Here is a 23,475-nt window from a genome sequence, read left to right on the forward strand (position 1 = left end):
TACATGTTAAAATGTTATCCAGCCTATGGATTGCAGTTCAGTTCCTTTATTCTGAGTGTGTCTACATTGTAAGATCTGCATTGTGATGATAATGATTTAATGTGTGGAGCACAGCTAATCTCATGATTTTTGCAGCTCTGCTGGATTTTTAAGCTGTGATTCATGGCACTGTGTGCTCATAACAGCATCTAAACCAGGTAGTATAATGCTGGCTCTGCATCTTACTGCCTCGTGGTTGGGTCTTTCTGTACATGCTGCAGTTCATTTAGTGGCTGCAATGTGGCTTTTCTCTTCCCCCCCACCTTCAACTTGAGGGCATGAAACAGCTATGTTCTTGTTATAGCGTCGTGCAGATTGAAGCATTTAAGTGCCTGCAAGCTAAAATGAGCTTTCATTCTAGACTTGTGGGTGGACAAAAAAATTCTGGAGGAGAAAGATAATCCTGCAAGTATCCAGACTGTATTTCTGATTTGAAGGATGTGGCACTTTGATAATGTCCATAGAGTTTTAAACACTGTTGAACATCTGAAAAGATGTCCCTTCTTGCGCTGTCAGAAGGTACCAGAGATCTCTGACCCTGAGCTCATCAGATTTTGATCTTTTGGCTGTTCTCTAGATGTGGACATACATTGCATGATGTATCATCTATTTCAGCTTCTTTTACCTTATATAAATGTTTCACATATATAACAATGGTGTGTGGGCACATACAAACTTATTGGTTAATTGTGCTGCTTAGAATGCCTTTTCTCATTAATATATTTTTTCTAGTGGCTGGCTGTGTTGACTGTGATATCACTGTTCAGATGAGATTAGTATGGTAAATAGGGATCGTTAAGATGGGAGACTGTCGGAGGTACGTAAGTCAAACCTGTAATTCAGAGGTATTCACACTGGGGGGTGAATACAGTATAAGGATGCAAATTCAGGCAGACAGAAGGAAAGTGTTTCTGAAGCATTTTTCCCCTTAAACTTTGTGTTGCAGGTATGTAGTCAAAATAATAAATGTTGCTTTCAAGATTACATTGCTAACAAAATACTTGCTCTTGCTCTTATTGCCAAGTGCTGATAGTATGTTATGTCAGCATATTAAACTTAATGGAGCTTAAGCATTTATGTGCTCTCTAAAATCTGTTAAGTGACAACATTTACTTGCCAAAATGCACCTTTTGATGCCTTCATTTTAGACACCTGTTTGGAAATTTTAGCCATGTGTTCTATGCTGCTCTGAGTGATCTGGTTGGCATGGTCGCAGCTGAATGTTTACTAGCACTAGAAAGGTGTGGTTTTCTTTTTTCTTTTTTCTTTTTTTTTTTCCTGTTCTGACTGGCTGAGAAAGAGCTCTTCAGGAAGGCTTGGTGATGAATTTATTGCTGCTTAGGCATGGCTCTGTAATGATCAGGTCGCATTTGGCACTGAGAAGCCCAGAGGAACTTGGTGGTCCTGCAACTTTGATGGAACCCAACTGGTACCCCAAAGGCTCAGTTTAGGCCTTGGTGAATGCAATGCTGCAGCTCGTCTGCCAGCTGCGTGCCCACATCGACAATGTTGTTGTGACTATGGCATAAGACAGTAAATCTCGACTTCTGTTGGTGTTCTTGTGCCCACACAATTTCCAGTGATTTGCACAATTTAGGGAAAATCTTAACTGTAGAATTTGATATCCAAATTGGCTGATTTATTATTAGCTATAAGTTCCTATTGGAGTTGGCATGATTTCTTGGGTGCTGCAGCCGCTACTGCATGGTGGTGGTGTTTGGGGGTTCTGTGATGTTGTAGCGAGGCAGCTCTTGCTAGAGTGATGCCAACTTAGGTGGAAGTGATTTGAAAGGAGGTAATTGGAATCACCTTTAATGAAGACTTCAGACACTGCAGACATTAACAGGACTGGGAATTACAACTCAGGCTTGGAGTACACCTTGTGCTTTATCTCCAAGAACTCTCATCTATGTCATCTATAATTACTACTTAATTGTATATTTTTAAAAAACACCATTGAGTAACTCTTTATTAGAGTAGCATTTTTATTCTAAGGGCTCTCTTTGGTAAACTCTTATGGTTCTAAGTTGCTGTGCGTGTATTATTTATTATTAATTGCCATAATGTCTCAAAAATGGGATTTTTTTTTTTTCTAGGGCAGAAATCTAACAACAGGAGAGCTTGGCTTCTTCCCAAGTGATGCAGTAAAGCCTAGCCCATGTGTAAGTACAGTTGTTCACTTCAGTTTGTCAATTTATAGGAAATTTTCCTAGTTCATACCAGCACTTTATTAATCTTACCTTATCAAAATCCTATTATTTCTAGTTCCTTTGTGTTTTTGTGGTGTTCAGTATTGCTTAAAATATAGCATTGTAATACTTTAATTTACTGGATTTAAGTTGCACATATTAAGAAAACATGTTTCAGAGGTAGGTTTAACTTTTGGGAATATTAATAAATTGAATTGTCTAAAGAGTTCCCGGAATATAGAACAAACATTTTATGTGCAAGTATACTTTCTTCCTTCTCCCACAGCAAGGTGAGAATGCTATGGTTCTAATCTATTGCCCAGTCACTTTGGGTTAGAGAGAGAGATTACACTGTGAGTAGTGAGTTTAAAAATGTGTGAAACTGAAATAAAACTGAATTGAGAGTACTTGATAAATCTCATCTCTGTACATTCTTACCTGCCTTTATTTAACTCAATGATTTTCTTAATCAAGAAAAATGCAAGATTAAAAAAAAAAAAACAATGAATGCTCATGATTTTTGTGTATGGATGTGATGACTGCATTAAAAGGCTGCGTGCTTGGTCCTTCATTCTGTCCTCTGTGATGATGTGCATCAGATCACTGTTTGTCCCTTTGTTGAGATAGTTCATGTAAACACATAACAGTGACGAATTATATTCCCCACTTTGCTTTGACAGCTTTAACTTTTTAACTTGATTCACAACAGTTTGACTTATTAATGGAATTACTTTCATTACAGCAATCAAGATGCCACTTAATCATTTATAAGTAGATGGAACCAGCTGTTAGTGGCTACATTTTGATATGCCTTTAAGGCTTACATTATCCCATAGTTTCTCAAACAAATACGTGTGATCCTAAAGAATAAACACATTGTTATATCTTGAGACATCTTTACCGTATATTTTGAGAGTTTTGTTTGAAGGATGCACAGAATTTCTGTAAGCACAAGGTATACTAAATTGAGTGACAGAACAGGTCTGCAATGATGATGAAAATGTTATATGAGCTTAGCTTCCTTCTCCAGATACCTTGGTTATTATAAAAGTTGTGGATTTCTTGTGCCCTGGTGTCACCAGCATTGCTGCTGGACACAGGCAATACATGCTGTGGATAGGCTTTAGGTTCCTGAAGCCACACAGTCAGTCATACTGTACTATTGCTGACAGCAACTGCAGCAACATTTCAGGAACCGCCACTATACTTTAAAGCAGAGGAAGCGGGATATCCAGACTTATGAAAAATGCTGTTGGGGGTGTTGTGAAGGTTGTGTTCCAGTGATAAAACTTGCTGCGAAGTTTAGAAATAAACTATTAAAAGGAGTATTGAAAATAATACAATTTTACAGAGTGAATAAATATTATTCATGAAACGTTACCAACTGATGTCGTGATCAGACCAAAAAGAAAAATTGATGCTTCACCACTGTTAACCTGGAAGAATGAAATATAAACATGTTATTATGACAAATGACGCAGTTAAAGAAACTGAAACATCGATCAGGTTTTTTAACATGCTATAACTTTTACTATTATTATTAAGTCTAACAGTCTTTACAACCAGCTGATATAAAAATGCCCAGAAACAGCATAAAATACATATCTCAAAAGACTTTAGGAATGAATATTGAATGAAAAACTGCTGAGCTGCAGAATATCTATAATCCAGACTTTTCACAGATGTACCTATAAACAATTTCTTCCTGTTTGCCGTAAGTAGTATATATCATTAGATATTTTCTACACTAAAAGAGTAATGTCTGGTCCTTCCTAGCTTTCCTACAGTTTCCTCGTTTCTATCGAGGCATTGTATATATAGCACAATGTGAGCCAAGAGCTTCAGGAATAACATTTGATTTTACTCTATTTCCTGACAGTGAACAATGGTTGTTGTATATCTTGGTCTATTGAAAATAAATGATAAGGACTAATCATCTGTGGTTTAACTGTTCTGAAGCATGGCCTTAAAACCATCTTCAAATTTGTATGTCCTTTCCAACATAGCAGGGATACTTGACACATGAAGGGTGTTTGTTTTTAAACTGTTTTTTTCTGTTGGTTTTGATAATATGCGTTAATTAATCTTAAGGGGGATAATGGAAGTCATTCATGGTGCAATTTTTCTGTAGATGAAATTTATTATTTGAGATATCTTGCAACATGTAAAGAGTCTGTAAATGCTCCCTTGGCTTTGAAATACCCCCCATTTGATTGCTTCACTAAAATATTTCTCATGGAAATTCTTTCTCAGGATGTTCATAAGCTGCTATTTTTTTACCGAAGTCTCACCATTAGAGGCAGAAATGCTTTAGTAACCCCATCAGTAGTTGTGGCAATACCTAGTGCCATTGCTGCTGGCAGTGGTAGTACCTAGCTGTGTTAGGCCCTTACACATCCGAGGGGTTTGCATACCACCAGCACTACAGTACTGCTGTTTGAGGGCCCTTTGCCTATTCTATTAGGGAGTAATATATTTTTGTCTGTTGTTCCTCTTTTCTCCCAAGAACTAGACTAATGTAGTAACTGTTTTAACACCTGGATAGATGTACTGCTGTGCAAACTTGAGCATGTGGCCATGCTTTTTTTTATCGCAAAGAACTTCCCTCTGTTCCATATTAGTACTTGTCTTGTTATTTAAAGAAAATGTACATTTGGGACTGTCCTGTGTAGTTGACAATTTTATCATAAACATCTTGGATGGAGAGGCATTCGAGTAAGTGGTTATATCTTAGTTTGCTTACTACCTTTGGACTGTTGCTGCTGTAACTGCAGAATAGGGTGCTTAAACATGCAGTGGTATGTAGTGTTTTTTTTTTTTCACTTCAAGGTCAGGTCTAGCGACCTCATAGAAAACACTTGGTTGATACCTGAGGTCATCTGTATATAGCTACATGTTATTTAGCATACAAGCTAGTGGGAGTTATAATTAATTTAAATTTCAAGTATTTTATATTAGTGGGCCTGTATAATACTGTCTTTCTGAGTTAATCTGTGTTGGAAGTCTCTGATGAATACAGTCTGTATATCATTAAAAATTGTAAGAAGAATGATACTGTAATTTTTGCCTTATTAGGTTCCAGAAAATAATAGAACATTCTTTGGTTTTACTGAGGAAAAAAAGCACAACTACTTATTTTAAAATATATGACAGTAGGTTATAAGTCTTCAAAATGTGTGCTAAGCTTCCACTAAAATCAATTTTTTAGCACCTTGCAAGTTTCTCACAAATTATTTTAGAGAAGGATAATGCTGACGTATCAGACAACAGTGGAGAGATGGTAAAGATAAAATGCTGAGTTTTGTGAGGACTGCCATATTGTGCTTTTTTGCATGTATTAAAATTATCTAGACATTCTTATATACAGATACATATATCTCATATGTATATATCTTATATATACATATATATAAGATATATACATATATATACATATAACATCCATTTGACAAACTGATTGTAGTTTGCTTCATTTTAAAAATTTAATTCAAGAGTAAAACAAAGTACAAAGGTATGAATGAAGTCATAGAATACAATCCATGTATTAGTATTACCTCTCTGAGATTATGTACTATGTTTCCTAGTAGACAGTCTTTCTAGGACTCACATAATCTTGGAAACATGGAATGAAATCTGTAAATGTTAATGTACATTTGTTGCAAATTTTAAAGTATTTTTCAACAATGTACCATGAGGCTATTGTAAGTACTAATTTTAATGTAGGCTTTGTCAAAAGAAAAAGTATGACAGTTCTGTTAATAAATGAACATAAAAACAGTAAAAAAAAAATCTGTCATAGCAGCAAAAGGTTAAAATATTCTGTGGTATTCCAGAAGAGTACAGAATATTTGCTTTTTATTTTAAGTTTCTTAAAATGAAAATAGAATTCCAGACTAATTAGATTGTCTATTTCTTTTTTCTTGTTTTATGTGAATAAAGTATTAGATCAATACTGTTTATGTGCTGAATAGAAAAAAATCATCTTGATCTCCATTCTCTTGTATTTCCTTTGTCTTAGGTTCCTAAACCAGTAGACTATTCGTCACAACTGTGGTGAGTCATTGTCTAATCTTATAAGAAGCATCTCTTTGAAAGAAGTGGTCATAGAAAGATAACTGCTTATTACAGTTTAATTTACGAAAACAGCACCATGCATTGTCTAAAAGTGTTTCTGATGTAATAATGTGCTTAATGATTTTGACATTTTATTTACAAGTTTGTAGCCTTAGTCCCAGACGTCTGAAATGGAATTGTAAGAGATCGGTATAATATGAAGCATGCAAGTACATCTTACATGCTAAGTAACTAAAGAGAAGGATTAATGTTAAATACATTTGGTCTTCTGCTTTTCCTTAAAAACAAACACACATGTCTAGCAGTGTAAGAGGACAGTGTATCAGAACTACAATTAACTGCTGGTATGGGGTATATGTAGTGTTGTGAATGAACTCTTTACTGGAATTCAGCCCACCTCTGGAAAAGACACATGCTGATTCTGAGAGAACAGATTAATCATCGGTTGTGTTCTTTCACTGGTTTTATACTTTGTTATTTAGAGATGAATTCTGATTTCCTCTAGCTTGCGTGAAGTGAAATCAGAATCAGATGAAAACATTGATTTTTCACAACAAGCCAAATAGAATGTTTAACATCTAAAATTTTGTATTTGTAATTCAGTTCTAACACTTGCTGTGTTTCTAATTGGACATCACTGTGATCAGTCTTGATTTTCTAAGATTTTGTAAAACTTAACTGAAAAATTACTTCAGGCTGAAATGCTGTAAAAAGTCCTGTATTCTGTGATAAACTTCAAAATGCATTCTTCCTGGTGTGTTTGATAAAATAACTTCTTTTTAAGATCTTTTTAAGCTGATAGTGATACATTAGCAGGAAATTTTTCAGAGTAGTGGTCTCTGACATTGAGTGCTTTTAGATTATTTTCTAAAATGGTAAAATCAGCATAGTTTTCCTGTAAGGTAGGTCACTTTCCCCCTCTTCAGTTAACAGCTTAGCCTCTAGTTTTGCAGTGTCTACAGACAGCTTCTTATGAAGTCCCTCCCAAACTGGCAAGGTGCAGAGCAAGGGCACAAATCTACTTATGCAGTCAGACTGCAGAATCAGTGACTTACTTGTCTTACCTTCTGTGGTGATTTTACCCTGCTGGACAGCTGAACTCCACCACACTGCTCTATCACTCCCCATCCTCAAAGAAAAAGGCCTTTTCTAATTTTCTAACTAAGGATTTCCCCACACCCATGGCATAGCTTCTTTGCACTTTATCAAAAGTCCTGGAATTAGCATTCAATTCCAAATGATGTGTTTGTAGATCACCATCTCATGCAGAATACTGGGACTCTGCAGTGCATATTTGGTAGCTATCTTTGTACCTTTGGGAGGACTCAAAGACAATTTTACTTTTCTGTGTTGCAGGTTTGCAGGAGCAATGGAAAGATTGCAAGCAGAGAGTGAACTTATTAACAGAGTAAACAGCACTTACCTGGTGCGGCACAGAACCAAAGAATCAGGAGAATATGCGATTAGTATTAAGTAAGTGGGATAAGATCTACAGAAAGTTTTTCTGTTTTCATTTATGTTTAAATAACTCAATATTTGAAATCGATAAGGAAAGAAATAAAAAGTTTTTCAATTTATATAACCATACACCATCTTTAAGAGTCAGTTTAGGAAAACCGAATTTGCTGACAAATACATGGACTTATAGTAAGAAGTAGTAGTTTTATAATGTTAGTGTAGCAAACAGGTATACAAAAATGATAGTATAATATGTTGTGTAGAACTAAGCTAGTGTTTGAAGTGTGATATGATCTGCTTCTTTTAAGTGAGTAAGAATGTTTCATTTTCTTCAGTAGGAATTTGTTAAAACTCTGCTTTTCAGAAAAACATGTTCATAAAATTCCATGGACAGAAATTATCACAAAGGTCTTGTTTGCTTTCATATTGATTATCAGCATGAATTTAAAAGCAAGCAAAATGTGGGAATTCCGGATTAGAACAATTAGTTGAAACTTCTTTTCTCAATACAGATTACCTCTTCAGCTGTACTTTAATAAATATATTTGGTTAATTATATGTCAACTTTGTTTTGGCACGGATATACATTTTGTCCTAAGAATTTATTTGTATAGTGTTACTGGGGCAGGCCCTCAGGTAACTATTGATTGCCTCTGATTAAAAACACATTTATATTCATAAGTTATTCATTGCCCACAGGTACAATAACGAAGTGAAACACATCAAGATTTTAACAAGAGATGGCTTTTTCCACATTGCAGAAAATAGAAAATTTAAAAATTTAATGGTAAGTATTGATTAGGTTTTTAACAAGGGGTGATTTCTATGTAACTTGCTGTTAAAGTGTCTGCTGCTTTGGTTTGTAGAATTGCAGAAGGTTGTGAGAGAGAGAGATTTGAATCATGTCCTGCAAATAAGGTTTTTTTTAAATGTTTATGGTTTAAACTTTAAGTGATGGTGGCATGTGCTTAATATTATGTATTTAGGGCTGGATTGTGTACCTTGCAGTGGTGTATGGATGAGAGGAGGAATTTGAATCTCATACATCAGCCCACTATAGCATTATGATAAATATTGAAAGCAGAATTTGATGTTTTTGGATCTGTTTATATAACAATGATCCTCAGAAGTAGTTAGGTGAAGATTCCTTGCCCCTACCCCACTATGTGTCCTGAGGAGCAGAACGATGCCTATTGATGTGTGAGTTCAGAGGGAGAAGGACGTAAGTTGGAGCTGTGTCAGAGAGCCCAGAAAAACTCGTGAGAGCTAGTCTTCCTGGTCATGGTACACCAGAGAGAGGGTAAAGAAGTGTATCTGGAAAATGGGGCTGTCAAAACTACTGATAGCTTAGAAATCCATTTTGGAATAGTCATCTGGGGTCATTATCAACTAGTCTAAATTACAGCAATGTGTGGCTGCTTATTCACTGTAAGAGCTTATTCACTATATTACGTTTAGTCCAATCAGTTAGTTTGCACTTATACTGCAGCCTTCCTGCATGTATATCCAAATTCTCTGAAGCAGTAAAGTAAAATGAAAGACAATGCAACCTAAGAGTAGGGAGACAAGCTTTAAAACTAGGAGGTCTTAGAAATTATTTTGTTTGAATCACTGACACTCTGTAAAACAAGAACAGTCTACAAGTGATTTAAAAAAAAAGTACGAATCTATGCTTTGTGTCACCCTGATTCAAATAAGTGCCCATTAGAATGGGACGAACATAAAATTCCTGATGAAAAATGCACCAACCTGTTTCCACAATCTGATATCATTTGGCACTTAAAATCCAGGAAGTGTTTAGTGTTAGGGCTGTGGATGCTAGGGCCTTATCGTTGGTAACAACAAAGAAATGGTGGCATTTCTCAAATGCATGAAGGAGGTAGCTACTTTGTCTACAAACACTATAAATAATTGCCTGGAAACTGATGAAAACGTATGACCACACTAAGATCTTGACAAAGCACGTGAGCTGGAGTTGTCTGCCTGGATAACTACTTCTGACGACGCAGTTTTATGCAGTCATGGATATTTCAAAATAGAACTGAAGGATCAGAAAATAAGTACAGGACACAACCCCCTGATAAAAAGGCAACAAAAAGAATGTGCATTCCATCAGAGAACTGAGAGGACAAAGTAAACTTCTGATGTTTACACTAGAGGCCTTCAGGCCTCATTGCTACCTGTTCAGCCTTGCTAACATTCAATTAGGACAAAGTAATTTCATAACTCAGTTTTATGATATTATAAAGGCTGCCCTTGAGAGTTAAATTGACAAGTGATAGTGTAAGTACTGTTTGCATATGCTGTGGAACATCTACTTTGTCCTGGATAGATACAAGAGGAAAAAGTAATCGTGTCTGGAAACAGAGAGGAACAAAAGTAGTTTGAGTAGAATTGGGAGCAGAAGAGACACAAGCCAGCAGTCGTGGAAACCCGAAGTAACGATTTGCAGTGACAGAATTCTGTATTGCTTGGGAAAAAATGGAGCAAAACAGCTCTTGCTTGTTGTTTTCGTGGTACATTTGAAAAACTTTCACAAGAGTAATTAAAATGTGCTGCGTGTGTAAAGCATGCCTAAGGACATACAGTGAAAAGTCAGCTCCGAGGCTGGTGTGGATTACAGGGATGTGACAGACTTCTTAGAAGCTTGTCCACACAGGCAGGGGCTGTGGCTACTTACCTGTTCATAAGTTTGCTACTTTAATTTGTGTAATGAGTGTTTGAGACACCAGTTGATTTTTGACTGTTTCTAGTGTTAAAAGTGAAGGTTTTAAAAGCAACTGAATCAAGACCCGAATTTATTCTCAATTTGAAACTATTTTACGTACTTTGCCAATAAATAGAATCTGTCTAGTTGATATTCTTGCTATCTTTCCCAGTCCACATAATTCTCAAACTTGTGGTGCAAAAGTAATAAAATAAGTTTCATACTAACTGTTTTTCCATTTATCTGGAAATCTTACTTTAAATGGTGCTTCTTAAAAATCACCCTCTTTGTTGCCTTGGTAATTTGAATGTGTCTTGTACCTGGTGTTATGTGAAAGAAAATTTGGTTGCTGACATTGTGGCTTGCCTGCTATGGTAATGTCAAGGTAACAAAGTGCAAACAGTTATTCTCCTGGCCTTCCTGCTTAGTTGTAGTGTCTGGCAGTCTGTGATTATGAACTGTTTAAAGCAGGTATAGATTTTACTTAGCTTTAGACTGTTTTAGAAGCATTTCCAGAGACATACAACAGCTCACAGCATGGGAAGCAAAGTGTTCCAGAGTTCAGTTCAGAAGATAAACTTCAGTCTGTTATCAGAAACATATGATTTAGGCAGTAGGTCTTGGACTAAATCATTTGGGAGTAATTTTGTTGGCTGGAATTAATATATCTCTGAACTGATCTAGGCTAATAATTTAGTTTTTTTTTGAACTACAAGGAATTGATTGAATACAGTACAATTTCCTTATTTTGACTTAAGTTTGGCTTGGTCAACTCTTGATTTTAGAAATCTAAATGTAAGTATTTAGAATTGAATGATTGAGGGAGTTAGTGGTAGGAGTGAAGGGTTTGCAGTAAATATATTGCTGTGCAATTGCATTTCTGAAGAGTGAAATCTCACAGTTGAAGTAACATTAATCAAATAAAATATATTTGCTTATAATTGTCTGGTTACTTCTAATCTTATTCCAGGCTCTTTGTACAAACTGTATGATGTCATTATTAGAACTGATTCAAATCTAAGAGCCAGTGACAGGGGTTGAAGGTTGCAAAGAAAGAACATGAGTTGTCAGTATTTTGATGTGTGCTGCCTTCTTTAGAATAGAAACTTAAGTGATTTATCTCCTTGGTTACATAAACTATGTGATCCAGTTCAATGTGTATATAAAGAAATGTGTAAGTTTTTGGATTGGGCCCAAGGAAAATGTGAAATGCTGGATTTTTTTTTATGCAATGTGCACTATGAGGGAAAAATAATAATGGCAGAACCTTGAAACTTTCATATGGTCCATGTATCTGCACATCAGGTTGTTGCCTTATATGCAAGCCTTACATGCTTATTTGGGGTCTGTGTGCTTATAAATTCATTTGTGGTTGAATATCACATACTGCAAAAGAAATTTGTGAAAACAGTTGCCATTATATACTTAACGAACATTGCCTTCAGCCCGACTGGAGAGTAGCAAATACATGCTCAGCATGGCTCAAAGGAGCAGTAAGTGTTGACTCTGACTATAAAGTTCTATTAAAAAAAAAAAAAGCATATATGTATCATTTTAGTGAAAAATAAGCTTTCACTGTATAAATGTGTTCTGTACTCCAGGGTAAGGATTAAATGACACATTGTTGAATGAGTTGAAGTATAAAATGAACCAATATTTAGGATACTTGATTTTTTCATATAAGTGCTCTGTGGGATGTTGTATATACAAGTAACCTTATTTTGTAAAACTGACATTGACTGTACACCAGAATCTTGAAAAGGATGTCATTTCAGTTTCCAATGACGTTTTTCCTTTCTGGAAGGAACTTGTAGAGTACTATAAGCACCACTCTCTCAAAGAAGGCTTTCGAAGTCTGGATACTACTCTTCAGTTTCCGTATAAAGAATCTGAAAACTCATCGGGTCAAAGGAGTAGCAGAACAGGTGGCAACTGTAAGTATTTTAAATTTATGTACAACTTTCTATCGTAAATATTACAAGGGAAAGGTACCCTAAATATCTTCATTTTCCATTTTTGACATATAACCAATTAATATGGTAATGCCTTTAGTTAGGATTTTTTTAGCTAAGCAGATTCATATCTGTCAAGAGGTTTATAAACATGTCTAGCAAGTTTGTCTTCCTGCCAAACATAAAATCTCCTTGATATTCAAAAATCTATTAGGAATTCTGGTGAGAGAATCAATCACATCCTGCTTATTTTTTTCGGATATTTGCTGAAGTGTTAATAAGTATCTGTGACAATTTCTAATCCTTACGAAAGGATTTAAATAAATCAGTCTTGTAGTGCAGCTGTATGAACTAGGATCTCAATAACACCACAAATTTCGTAGATAAGCCCAACCCTATTAGATTTACCGTAGCATAATTGTTTTTATGCTTTCCCTTTAACCTTAGATGTTTATTAAAGGCCTGTGTGCTTCTAAAGGTAAATGAACTACTGTACAATGTAAATAGCAAATAAAAAGTTTTGAAATTTAGAAGTAAACTTCAGAGATTTACAATGCACACGGTATCCTTTTTTCTAACACATTACATCTTAAGTGGAAGCTGGCTTGATTCTTAGAACGTGCAAGTTCAGTGTTAATGATAAAAATTACCACATGGCCCACCTCTGGAAAATATATACCATTTCTGTCAAAGAGCAAATATTAGATTTGCAGTTCTGCAGACAGTGGCAGTATCTTTGTACTGTACCAGATAATAACAGGGAAATAAGAATTGATGGTGATTTTAACAATATGAAGACTTCTATGAAAGACCATAGAGTCCAGTCTAGTCTTTGTGATGATGAAGCTGGTGGAATTCTTTTCACCTGCTGTGTTTGTAAGCTTTTGTTTACTTGCTTGCTTCTCTCTGTTCCATAACATTTCTGTAGCTTCAGAGATTTTCTTCCTCCCCTAATTAAAGTGAAGATAATTTAGGATAGGTGATTGTAAGAAACCATTGTGTCTCTGTGCATTTCATTTACTCTGTCTCTGTATCCTAATTCCTCTTTATTCCTTTTGTTTCTGTTCTCTTTCACTGCTTCCCAGGAGTTCTGTCTATTTTCTCCCTGCTATGCTGTGTCTCAGTGTATATCTGTTCTTGGTGGATTTCTGTCCCGTTTTTTTCTCCCTTTACCTTGTGATCTCTATTTGCTTTTTTCTTCCTCTTGCCATCTCCTGTACTTTCTTCTTCTGTTGCTGGCTCATGGCATTGAAGCTTTAATTGTTGAGACAACAGGCCTTGTGTGTTTTTGTTTGCATTTGTTTGGTTGTTACTGAATGTCAGCAAAAACAATTCTTCTTCCCTTTCTTAGACCAGTTAGCGTATGTCTATATTGTCTACCAACTTACTACTGTGTAGGAGCATTAGCTCAATTGTTTCATGCTTCACAGGATTCAATGGAAATGAACATGGGATGCTCTCATTTTAGTCAAGGGGATGAAAAAGTACATCTCTGCTACAGTACATTTCAGCCATTTAATATTATAAAGCATACTGATGAGGAAAGGCAGGTTTTCTCTTAAGCCAAACTGACCAAAAAACTCTCAGTTCTCAGACTTGTGTAAAACCTAATAGATGCCCACAGCTCTGCTAGCCTACCTAGATTTGCTCTGGATGACACTTCACTTAATGGATTTGACAGTTTTCTTTTAAAAGAGTGTCAGCATGTCCCTGTAAATTTTCTTTTAAAGCAAAATTTCCCTGATTAGCAGCCCATCTGTGAGTCATGTTGCTCAGTTTTACAACTGTCCTGTTAGTTTTTACAAAGCTGATATAAAATAACTGTGTATTGAGGCTGTGTGAACCCTGCAGGACTGAAGTTGAAAAGGTGTTGATAAACTTTGGGATGCAGTTTTGTTTAAGGAAGGAAACAAGTCATATGGCAGCAGTTGGACGTTAGGGTTCACTTTGTTTTGGCCCTGAGTGTCAACCTCCACACAGCTGTTTTCTGTGACCTCTTCCCATCTAATTGGAATGCAAAAAACCCTAGCTGTTAAAAGTGAGAGAGGGGCACTCACATTTTTCAGATGTGTAATTACTCGATATCATACTTAGCACATTTTAACAAGCATGAGGTTGAAGCTAGTGAATGCCATGGACTTTCTTGGCTTGAAGCTGAATTCAAGTGGGTTTTGGACTACACTATTCACATGACAGTGTATCTGAATGTTTTAACGAGGACGTGTTTTGAAAAGGTATCAGCTTATTCAAAGCAGCTGGTCTTTAGCATGTATAATTGACAGAATAAGTGGGAAATTATTTCTGAAAAATATCAGATAAAGTACTGTAGACTTTGGAGGAGTTGTATCATTTTCTGCGGACAAAGTCTTTGAGCTGTCCCAAAGCTGAGTGGCCATAATAAATTAACTTTGCTTCCCAGAACAATGTGAGAAAGGATTGAATTTATTTTTGGTAATTGTCAAGTTTTCACTTGCTCATTGAAGGAAAGAATCAAGTGGAGTTTCAGTTTATTTGTAATTTCTGATATGAATCCTAACAAATAACTTTGTAACATCTTATGTTTTCAAGGAATTTGCTTTTCCTTTTAGAATCTATTTTTTTTTTTAATAACAAAATCTTCATTTTGTGGAAACAGCTAATTTTGCTTCCCATTTTAATTAGAAGTTCTTCTGGTCTTAGATAAGTCATCCACTCTATTCTGATACTTAATACACACTTTTAATGTGGTTGTAAAAGCGGTTAGACATTTCCTTTTCTCAATATAGAAATTCAAGTTAATTAAGATGACTTCTAATTTTTCAGTTCCAGGCTTTTCTAGGTGTAGTATGATCTTTTTTTTTTTTTTTTGCTACACAGAAATGTTAATTCTTACATTAGGTTTGAGGAGTGATCGACCTTTTAATGAAATGAAGGCAAACATGGAAAAGAACAGTTGACATTCCTTCTGCAAAAATAGTTCTTGGCATTTTATTCTAATCTGCTGATGCAGAGCACGACTGAGAAATCTGCATCTTTGTGAAACTTAGTTTTAAATGTACCTAAATTATGACGCCAAATATCAAATGACTGTTTTCATCACCTGTAGACTAGGAAGGAGGTACCTTAATTATATCATTCTACGTGCGTTAACTGTGTAAATGTGACATCAGTTGAAAAAGTAAAGTAAAACGAGTGTCACCTTAGACCATACACGAAGGCCAACACCAAAACTTTTACTAGTGACGTTTAGGAAAAGGCTGGTTATCTGTAGAAGTCTTATAGGAGTTCCTTGCCCACACAGATTTAGTGGACTAGAATTTGGCAGAAAATCAAACTGCCAGTTATATCAGAAATAGAAATTCTGAAAAATTAAGATGTGTATGGACAGGACAGGAAAGGACCAGGTACCCCCCCCCCCCCCCCCCCCCGTGTAGTATCTAGCATGTGGTTATGTGATAGATTTGCTCAATGTCAACACGCTGCTGTAGCAATAAAGGCAGTTATCCCGAAGAATGGACGCACTACTTGAGCAAAGTTGTCTTTTTGGTTTGCATAATGCATTTCCACACAGAGTTGTCACCTGGGATTACTGGGTCCAGTATAAAGATGTTCTTCAGATAACCTCATGCATTCTCAGATAATCCGTTTAGTTTTAGAGGCAGAGAAAGCTTCATTACTGTGAATGATCATAAGGCAGTTTTTTAGTATGCAAGAAGCCCTGGCGTATGTTTCTTTTGTATTTCTTACTTTCAGGTACTAACCCATAGATTACATACATGAAAATACATTTTAAATATTGGGTGTTATTTAAAGGCTAGACTATTTATCCAATTGAGGACAGACTTTCCAAGTGCACAGCTGGGAGCAAATATCCCAACTTATTTAAGTTTTGCATGTTATATGAAGATATGGATCTTCATTGCTTCTTCAAAGGAGTGGCGGAATGAGAGAACAGGACAACAAAATGTAGTTCCACTTGTAGCCATTTAACTCCATTTCAACTAGTTTTGCATTTAAAAATATGGTGACAGGTCACCCTGGGTTTGTTGACAGTAGTGCACATACATCTCTAATGTTCACCTGTGGAAGCTGTTACAGTGAGTAGGGATGGTGTGCTGGTTCTGCCTGGTTCAAACTTAGGCCTTTTTTGTTTGCTTGAGGGTTTTCCCTCAAGTATGGGAGAACTGCAAAGATGAGAAACGCTGTTTGGTCCTTAGACAGTACTGTTGAGGAATTGCTATTGATCTTAATGGTTATCAGGGCAAAAGGCATATGTTTTTTTCCCCGTGCATATTATTAGACCCCATTTCAACTGGTACTTAGACTGTGTTCCTACTTAAGGGTGTGTGATTATTGTATTTTTGGGCTCAAGAGGAATTCTTTCATATGCATGAGTGCCTGCTTTTGTACTCTTACGAAGTGGGGCACACAAAATTAAAAAGAAAAAAGTTATATCTGCGAGAGTCTGCGGTTTTAATTTGCTTCTCTGAAACCCTGAATGAGTGTCTTCTTTCTACCTTACTCTTTGAAAAATGCAATTGTTAAAAATTAAATCATAGATCCAAATTTTCTAGTTATTATAGTCAATTTCCTTCCAGACATCCTTAGTAGGGAACCTTAGTTTCCTTATTATCAATGAATTATATAGTTAAAAAGCTATTATTTAAATCTTGTGCCAATATTTCAATGTTCTTTTGCTTGTCTCTTTTTCTCTTTCTTTCTCTAAGCCCCCTCTTTGTTCTGTGGGTTTTCTTTTGTAACTCCTCCAGACTACAGCTTTGTTCCCCCTTCCTCCACTCCTTTCTGGTCAGGTACTGCTTTACTGCTTTTATATTCTAAATTTGTTTCTGTTTATTTCTGTGTGTCATGTGAGGGAAGGGACGAATTTAATATTTCAGTTCTTCTGAGTCCAGAACCAGAGTTATTGCGTGTTATTCCTGAAGTGTAACAAAAATCAAACTCCTAAACTTGTGAAAAAGTGTATGTTACAGTAAAGGAGTTTGAATAGCTGTTGCAAAGCTCACTAGTTGCACCAGATTCAATCAGTGATCAATTAATTGACCATTAATTTGCTGCGTAACTGTGGCATTTATAAATTTTATATTTTAATGCGTTGGTTCTGTTGCACAAATCTAAAAATTGCTGTGTTTCTAGGTAAATAATATTTTCGTCCCATCCCTGCAGCAAATCATACTGCAGAAACGTCTTAGAGCATAGTAGTCTTTTTTTCATAGAAAGTGTTTTCTTTAAATTCTGCATTAACACGGTCTATTAATTTTATCCATCTGTTTCCAAATATTGTTTTCTTGATTCTCATTTAACCTTCTTTGGCTTTAATAAATGCAAACATTTTAAAGTGAGACTGCATAAAAATGCTTGAATTAGTAGTAGTAGCAGCACTAGTCTCAATTAATGTACTAGTGCAATTACGACTTGTTCTGGTCTTTAAGACATAGTCTTCAAAGATGTGAACTGAACTGCTGGACAATTTGAATGGGATTTTGCTAGTGGGAAGGTAAATGCCTTTGAGGAACACAGAGCAGGAGGTACTTTTGTTGATAATATAGCAGCATTCGCTGTCATTCCGTGTACTGGCTTCCATGTACACGGGATAGAAGGATTTCTAGGCTCTGCAAATCTGGACTGAGGCCAGCTCTTGCACTGGGGAAAGGGAGGTAGCTAGCATGCACGAATCCAGATGCAGTCGTAATCAAAGTCTGGCTAGAAGATGTGAATTGGTGTGTTTTATTTCTTTCCCACAAAGGTGGTCTAAATTGCTTAGGGCTCTGAGGAGGATTCTGAAGGTGCTCTGTAGTTTCTAGAGGGAAACCCATGTAGGTGGCAGCTCCGGAGTAGAATGGTTAGTGTGTTTAGTTGTGTTGAGAGTGCCTCCAGTGAGCCCTCCCTTGATTCATGCTAGGATCTTCATACACAATGTCCTTTGCTGTTTTTGAATGTTTTGGCGCTCAGTTGGTGCACTGTTCTTTGAGTTCGTTTCTTCGGTTCCTATCTATAAAGATATAAGTCCTTATATTACAGTTTTTTGGAGGACAGATATTTACTCCCTTTCAGTAGTCACAGCATTGACTGAGAATACAGGCTGTAAGGGACTCTTCCACTTAACATTTATTTACATAAAGGGACACATCTGTAGGAAGGATGAATAGAAGGCTGTTTTGGCAGAGCTGTTTATCCTATGGTCATAATATTCAGCTAGAATGTCTGAAGCTCTTGAGTCCTATTTTAGTCACAAAACACAAAGGAGTTAAGTTTTGGTACTTTATTGCAGGTGAGTACTGTGAGCATGTGGCAATCGCCTTCAGGGTGGGGATAAAAGATGACCTCTCTCTCCTTCAGTTGCATGATACTTAATCATAAAGGCACTCTTCCTGTGTTTGTGTTCCATGGGGTAGGGGGGGAAGTCATGAATTGGCCTACAGTGACAGACCAGCAATCAAGAAATCAAGGCTCAGTGTTACTTTGAGCCTATCACACAATCCTGTATATTCCCACATATGATTTCAACAAATAATAATTTTTTTCCCCTATGAAAAACTGCTTGTTTGGAAAATTCATAAATTACTAAAAATAAGTAAGGATTCCATGTCTTGTATATCACAATGTGATATGTGAAGTATTTCTTTACACAAGTGCAAAATAATAAGGGAAAACACTAAGTAGTAATTCTTAATTTAAGGTTATATACCTGTTTGGATGGTATTTCATGTTTTGATAGGCTACAATACTTCGTATGTTCTTAGTAATGCTCTTAAAATACGCAAAAAAAGCTTACATTAAATAAATACTTTTTGATGATATTATAAGTATTTTTTTTTCAAAAATGTGTCTTCAGAACTGGCTTACTTCTGCTGATATGTGGAAGTTGGTAACACACAAGAAGAGTTTAGCAGGCTGTTGAGCACTACTGGAGGTGCTGCCCATGCCTGCATAATAGAACTGAGGTTTGGTTAAACAGTTCAAGAAAATGTACGTGGCTTCAAGGCGCATGGAAGCTAATACAGAAGAGCAACCCTTAGGGGATATGGCTAAGACACTTGTGGAATTTAAGCACAGGCAGAAATGTGAGCTAATCCCATGGAGCCTTTTCTGTTTGCATCCTAGTGGCTTCAACGTTGCACCAAGCTAGTATTAAAATTTGTTGGCAGCCCATCTATCTCACTGTCAGTGCGAAACTTGTCTGGTATCCTCTAGTGTGAGACAAAACTGACTACATTTTCCTGTCTTCTTTCTGTTGTCTGAAGGAAAGGCTGGATCAAGCAAAACTGTATTTTTCCCATTTACAGATGTACCTTTTATTCACTTCCCTTGGATTTCTCCAGTCTGTTTTCTATTCGTTATCCCGGTATCTCCCTCCTAATATACAAGATCTTTTTTTTTTATTACACCTTCCTTGATAGCTTTTGTTTTTTATTGGTACTTCTTTTTTTCTTCACATTCTCCTGTTGGGCACTTTATTTCCATCAATCTCTGCTGCTAATCCCTTCTCTCCTTCCTTATTCTCCCTGTAGCCACCATCCTTCTTTACTTCACTCAGTGTTTTCACTCTTTCCAGTCTGTACGGGTATCCTTTCTGCATGCTGTCATCTCTCAAGATTTATGCAGGGACAGCTTGGATTGGGATTTCAGGACTGATATCTCTGTGCAAGTTTTTTTGTGACTGTCACCAGAGAGATAGGGTTAATAGTTTTCCAAAAGAAACACTGGGAATTTTCCTGTATTCCCTAATTGACTGGCTTCCTTTCATATATTTCCTGTAACAAATATCTGTTATTTGAAAATCTAGATGGTTGGATTCTAAATTAATCTAAATTCTGCTACTTCCTGTCTCAAGGCTTTATGCTTTTGATTTTTTTTTGCTTTTGTCATCTTTTCCTTGCTGGTGTCACAACTTGAAAAAGAGTTAGTCCTCCTCCTTTTCCCCAGATCTGCCCTACTTTATTTTTCTACCCTAATTCTCCTTGGTATTTTCCCTCCTTCTTCATTATTCATCAATGCATTTTCATCTGTCATTTTTTCCTTCTTTTTTTTTCTTTCTCAAATTTGTTCATCTTTGTCTCATGTTACCTTCTTTCTTGCCCGTTTTCCTCCTTTCTAGAATATGTAGTGATACGCCATTCCCCAGAATCACTCCCTGCTTCTGCAGGGAGATTTGCTTTTGCAAATCTGACAGTGATATTGCTGTGCTTGTAAATGGTTCCTTACACTACAACCAGTAACTCCTTTCTTATTTTCCTCTTCAAAACAATTTCTGCCTGTGCTGTGCTCTTTCCCTGCAAAATTGATTTCTGAAATCCTGATAAGATATAGGACATAATATTGATGTCAGGATCTAAACAAGTAGTGTCTACAGCTGACTTGCGTAGAGGGGAAAAAGTATGTTTGAACTCCAATACACTTAATACATGGCCTAGATTTTTACAACAGCTTCATACTGTAAACACGAGCACTGTGAAAACTAGATTCTTACTGCTATTTCCTAAAGACAATTGGGAAATTCTAAGAAATTGGAAAGGATTCTGAGGGGGGGAAAAAAAAAGATTTTATGTATATTATAATGAAGTCATCCCTCGTGACTGTACAAAAAATTCTTTTGAAATCTTTTCAGATGGAAGCTGGCTTGTGCGTATAAATTTCTACCTACAAAGACGTGCAGTGGAAAACTGCAAAATAAAAGGCATTAATATATATGTGTGTGTGTTTTTATATATCAGTGTTTTGGCCAAATACTTTAATTTTAAAGTGTGAGATTAGTAGATGTTTTTTCTAGGCTGATCATTAACTCTTAGCTGCCTTTGAGGGGGTTGAGGGGTTATTATGCAAGTTACGACACTCTACAAGAGGGTGAAGATTTTGGTGAGGGGGTGTCTTGAGATGAGATTTTTTTCCCTACGTTTGTTACTTTAAAATATTCTACAACTCTTTGTTGTTTAAAATATCTGTGCTTGACATCGGCAAAATCCTTACATACTGAAGTAGGTTAAATATTGTAGGTAATAATTTCACTGAAATTTAGGAAAATTTTTCCAAGCATTGTTTTGTTGTTGAGAGATTCATAGAGCAGATTCACTGGTGATTTACAGAATAAAGTCCTGAAAAGAGTGAGATTATATTAGCTGGTGTTCATGCAGGTTGTAACAAATGATCTATACAAATTTGCTGTGGACACTTTAATTTTTTTTCTCATGCTGACGTTAACTTCCAATTTGATGTGCATTAATATTTAACTGAGGAATTGTTTCTGAAGGAACAGCACCTTATTCTGTTTTGCTTCATTAGAGGAGTAAATGTAAATCAACAGTGACTGCTAATAATTCATTTGGAAAGAAACTAGTGACCAGTAAAATATGTTGATGCACGTAGCTGGCAGCAAGTTTTATTATGAAACACAAAAATACAATAATTTCAAATGTATTTAGCAATTTGGGGGATGAAAGTTATTTTTTTACGGTTTATTAAATTTGATTTTTTTCTAATAATAACAAACTATAACAGATCATTAATCCCTTCAACTTTTACCATTCATCTACAATTAAACCTTCTTGATATCTTTAGTGCAGATGCTTTCATATTTCCGTAAAGTTAATGTCAGTATATGTTGTCATGAAATCATGGTCTTATATTTTACATTAATGCTATTTATCTTATTTAGCTGTCAATTAACAAACTCTAATAATACCAACTTCTGTTTGGTTTCAGTGTTAAGCCCAAAGGTGATAGGCATTGCCATAGCCAGGTATGACTTCTGTGCAAGAGACATGAGAGAGCTGTCCTTATTGAAAGGGGACGTTGTAAAAATTTATACAAAGATGAGTGCGAATGGCTGGTGGAGAGGTGAAGTAAACGGAAGGGTATGTTGTTTTTATATTATTTGTATTGCCTTCACTGTGGGTGATTTTTTAAAAAGGTGTGTTCCAATATTGTAAACCTTCTTTGTACATTAAATACACGAGATGCAACATGTTCTCATCTGCTTCATAGTAGCCAGGCAGCACTCTTGCCAGGTGGCTTTCCCAGCATCTAAATTAATTGGTTATTTAATGTAACCTGCCAGCCTGAATATTTGGACAAGATAATATGGTTGGAAAATAACCAGGATTAATAGTAGAGCTACTGCTGATTTTTCTTGAAATGTCGCACGTGGATTTGGGGGAGGGGAGGTCAGAACCTCAGGATCTCTTTGAGTTCCTGGTGCTGGGAGTCTGGTTTGCGGTTTAGTGCAGGAGGATTGCAACCTCTCTGCTAGACTATAATGCTGTGGAATCAGCTATGGGTTTTTAAGAGGCTTCTGCTTTTGATCTCTTAAAAAAAAAAAAAAAAAAAGGAAAAAAAAAAAGGTTCCAATTAAGTGGTGTATACATCTAGTAGTGTTTTTTTACAAAGTCACTTCATACTGCACTCTGAGACTTGCATGGCTTTGAATGCATGGAAATAAGGTTTCAGTTCTGACCTACAAAGACTATATATTGTTTCAATCTTATTGTATTGCTCCTTAATGCACATTAGTCAGGAGAATTTGGAGCTGCTGTTTACTTGTCTAAAGAGCTGAGCTGCAATGTCAAGGAATGCCTTTTTTCCCTCCTGTTTTGTAAATGGGCTGGAGAAAAACGAACTGTATGGACACTGGAAACGAAAGTTGCAAGTCCAGTAGAAGAAGATGAGGGAGCATACGTCCAGATTTAGTGCTTTATGCAATTTAGAGATCTTTTTTTAATGTATGTGGAACTGGTTATGATCTTAAAGTGAAAGCAGTCAGGCAAGAAGAAATAAGGAGGAGGAAGTGATAATCCCATATCCCTAACATGTCAAAGAAAACGGAGCATCTCATTCCAATGTAGTTACCTGCTTCCTAAAGGACACCCTGTTGTGCACTAGAATTCCTTCTGATGGCTTTCACAGCCCAGGCTTGAGATCATGAGATCACTGCTGTGGGTACTTTGGTCATGTAGTCTCAAAAAATGCTTATGCAATCACTTCTTCCAGTCATGTTCTAGGTTTGGTTTTGAGGTCTTTTGTCAGTGTTAAATTAAGAATAAAGTCTGAATGGAAAAACTGAAGT

General features: G+C 36.1%; 1 protein-coding gene across 3 annotated transcripts in view; it reads left to right on the forward strand.

The window, feature by feature from the left end:
* Nucleotides 1-23,475, forward strand: part of VAV3 (vav guanine nucleotide exchange factor 3) — a 175,078-nt gene that overhangs the window by 148,455 nt on the left and 3,148 nt on the right. For all 3 annotated transcript variants that reach the window (XM_080603587.1, XM_080603585.1, XM_080603586.1), the window contains exons 21-26: nt 2,136-2,201; nt 6,247-6,281; nt 7,659-7,775; nt 8,460-8,547; nt 12,272-12,401; nt 22,116-22,267. In XM_080603587.1, the coding sequence (XP_080459713.1) occupies nt 2,136-2,201; nt 6,247-6,281; nt 7,659-7,775; nt 8,460-8,547; nt 12,272-12,401; nt 22,116-22,267 (588 nt within the window). The remainder of the gene's footprint in view (nt 1-2,135; nt 2,202-6,246; nt 6,282-7,658; nt 7,776-8,459; nt 8,548-12,271; nt 12,402-22,115; nt 22,268-23,475) is intronic.

Source organism: Anser brachyrhynchus (genome assembly GCF_964034855.1).
Source record: "Anser brachyrhynchus genome assembly, chromosome: 8".
In the NCBI taxonomy this organism is placed as follows: Eukaryota; Metazoa; Chordata; class Aves; order Anseriformes; family Anatidae; genus Anser; species Anser brachyrhynchus.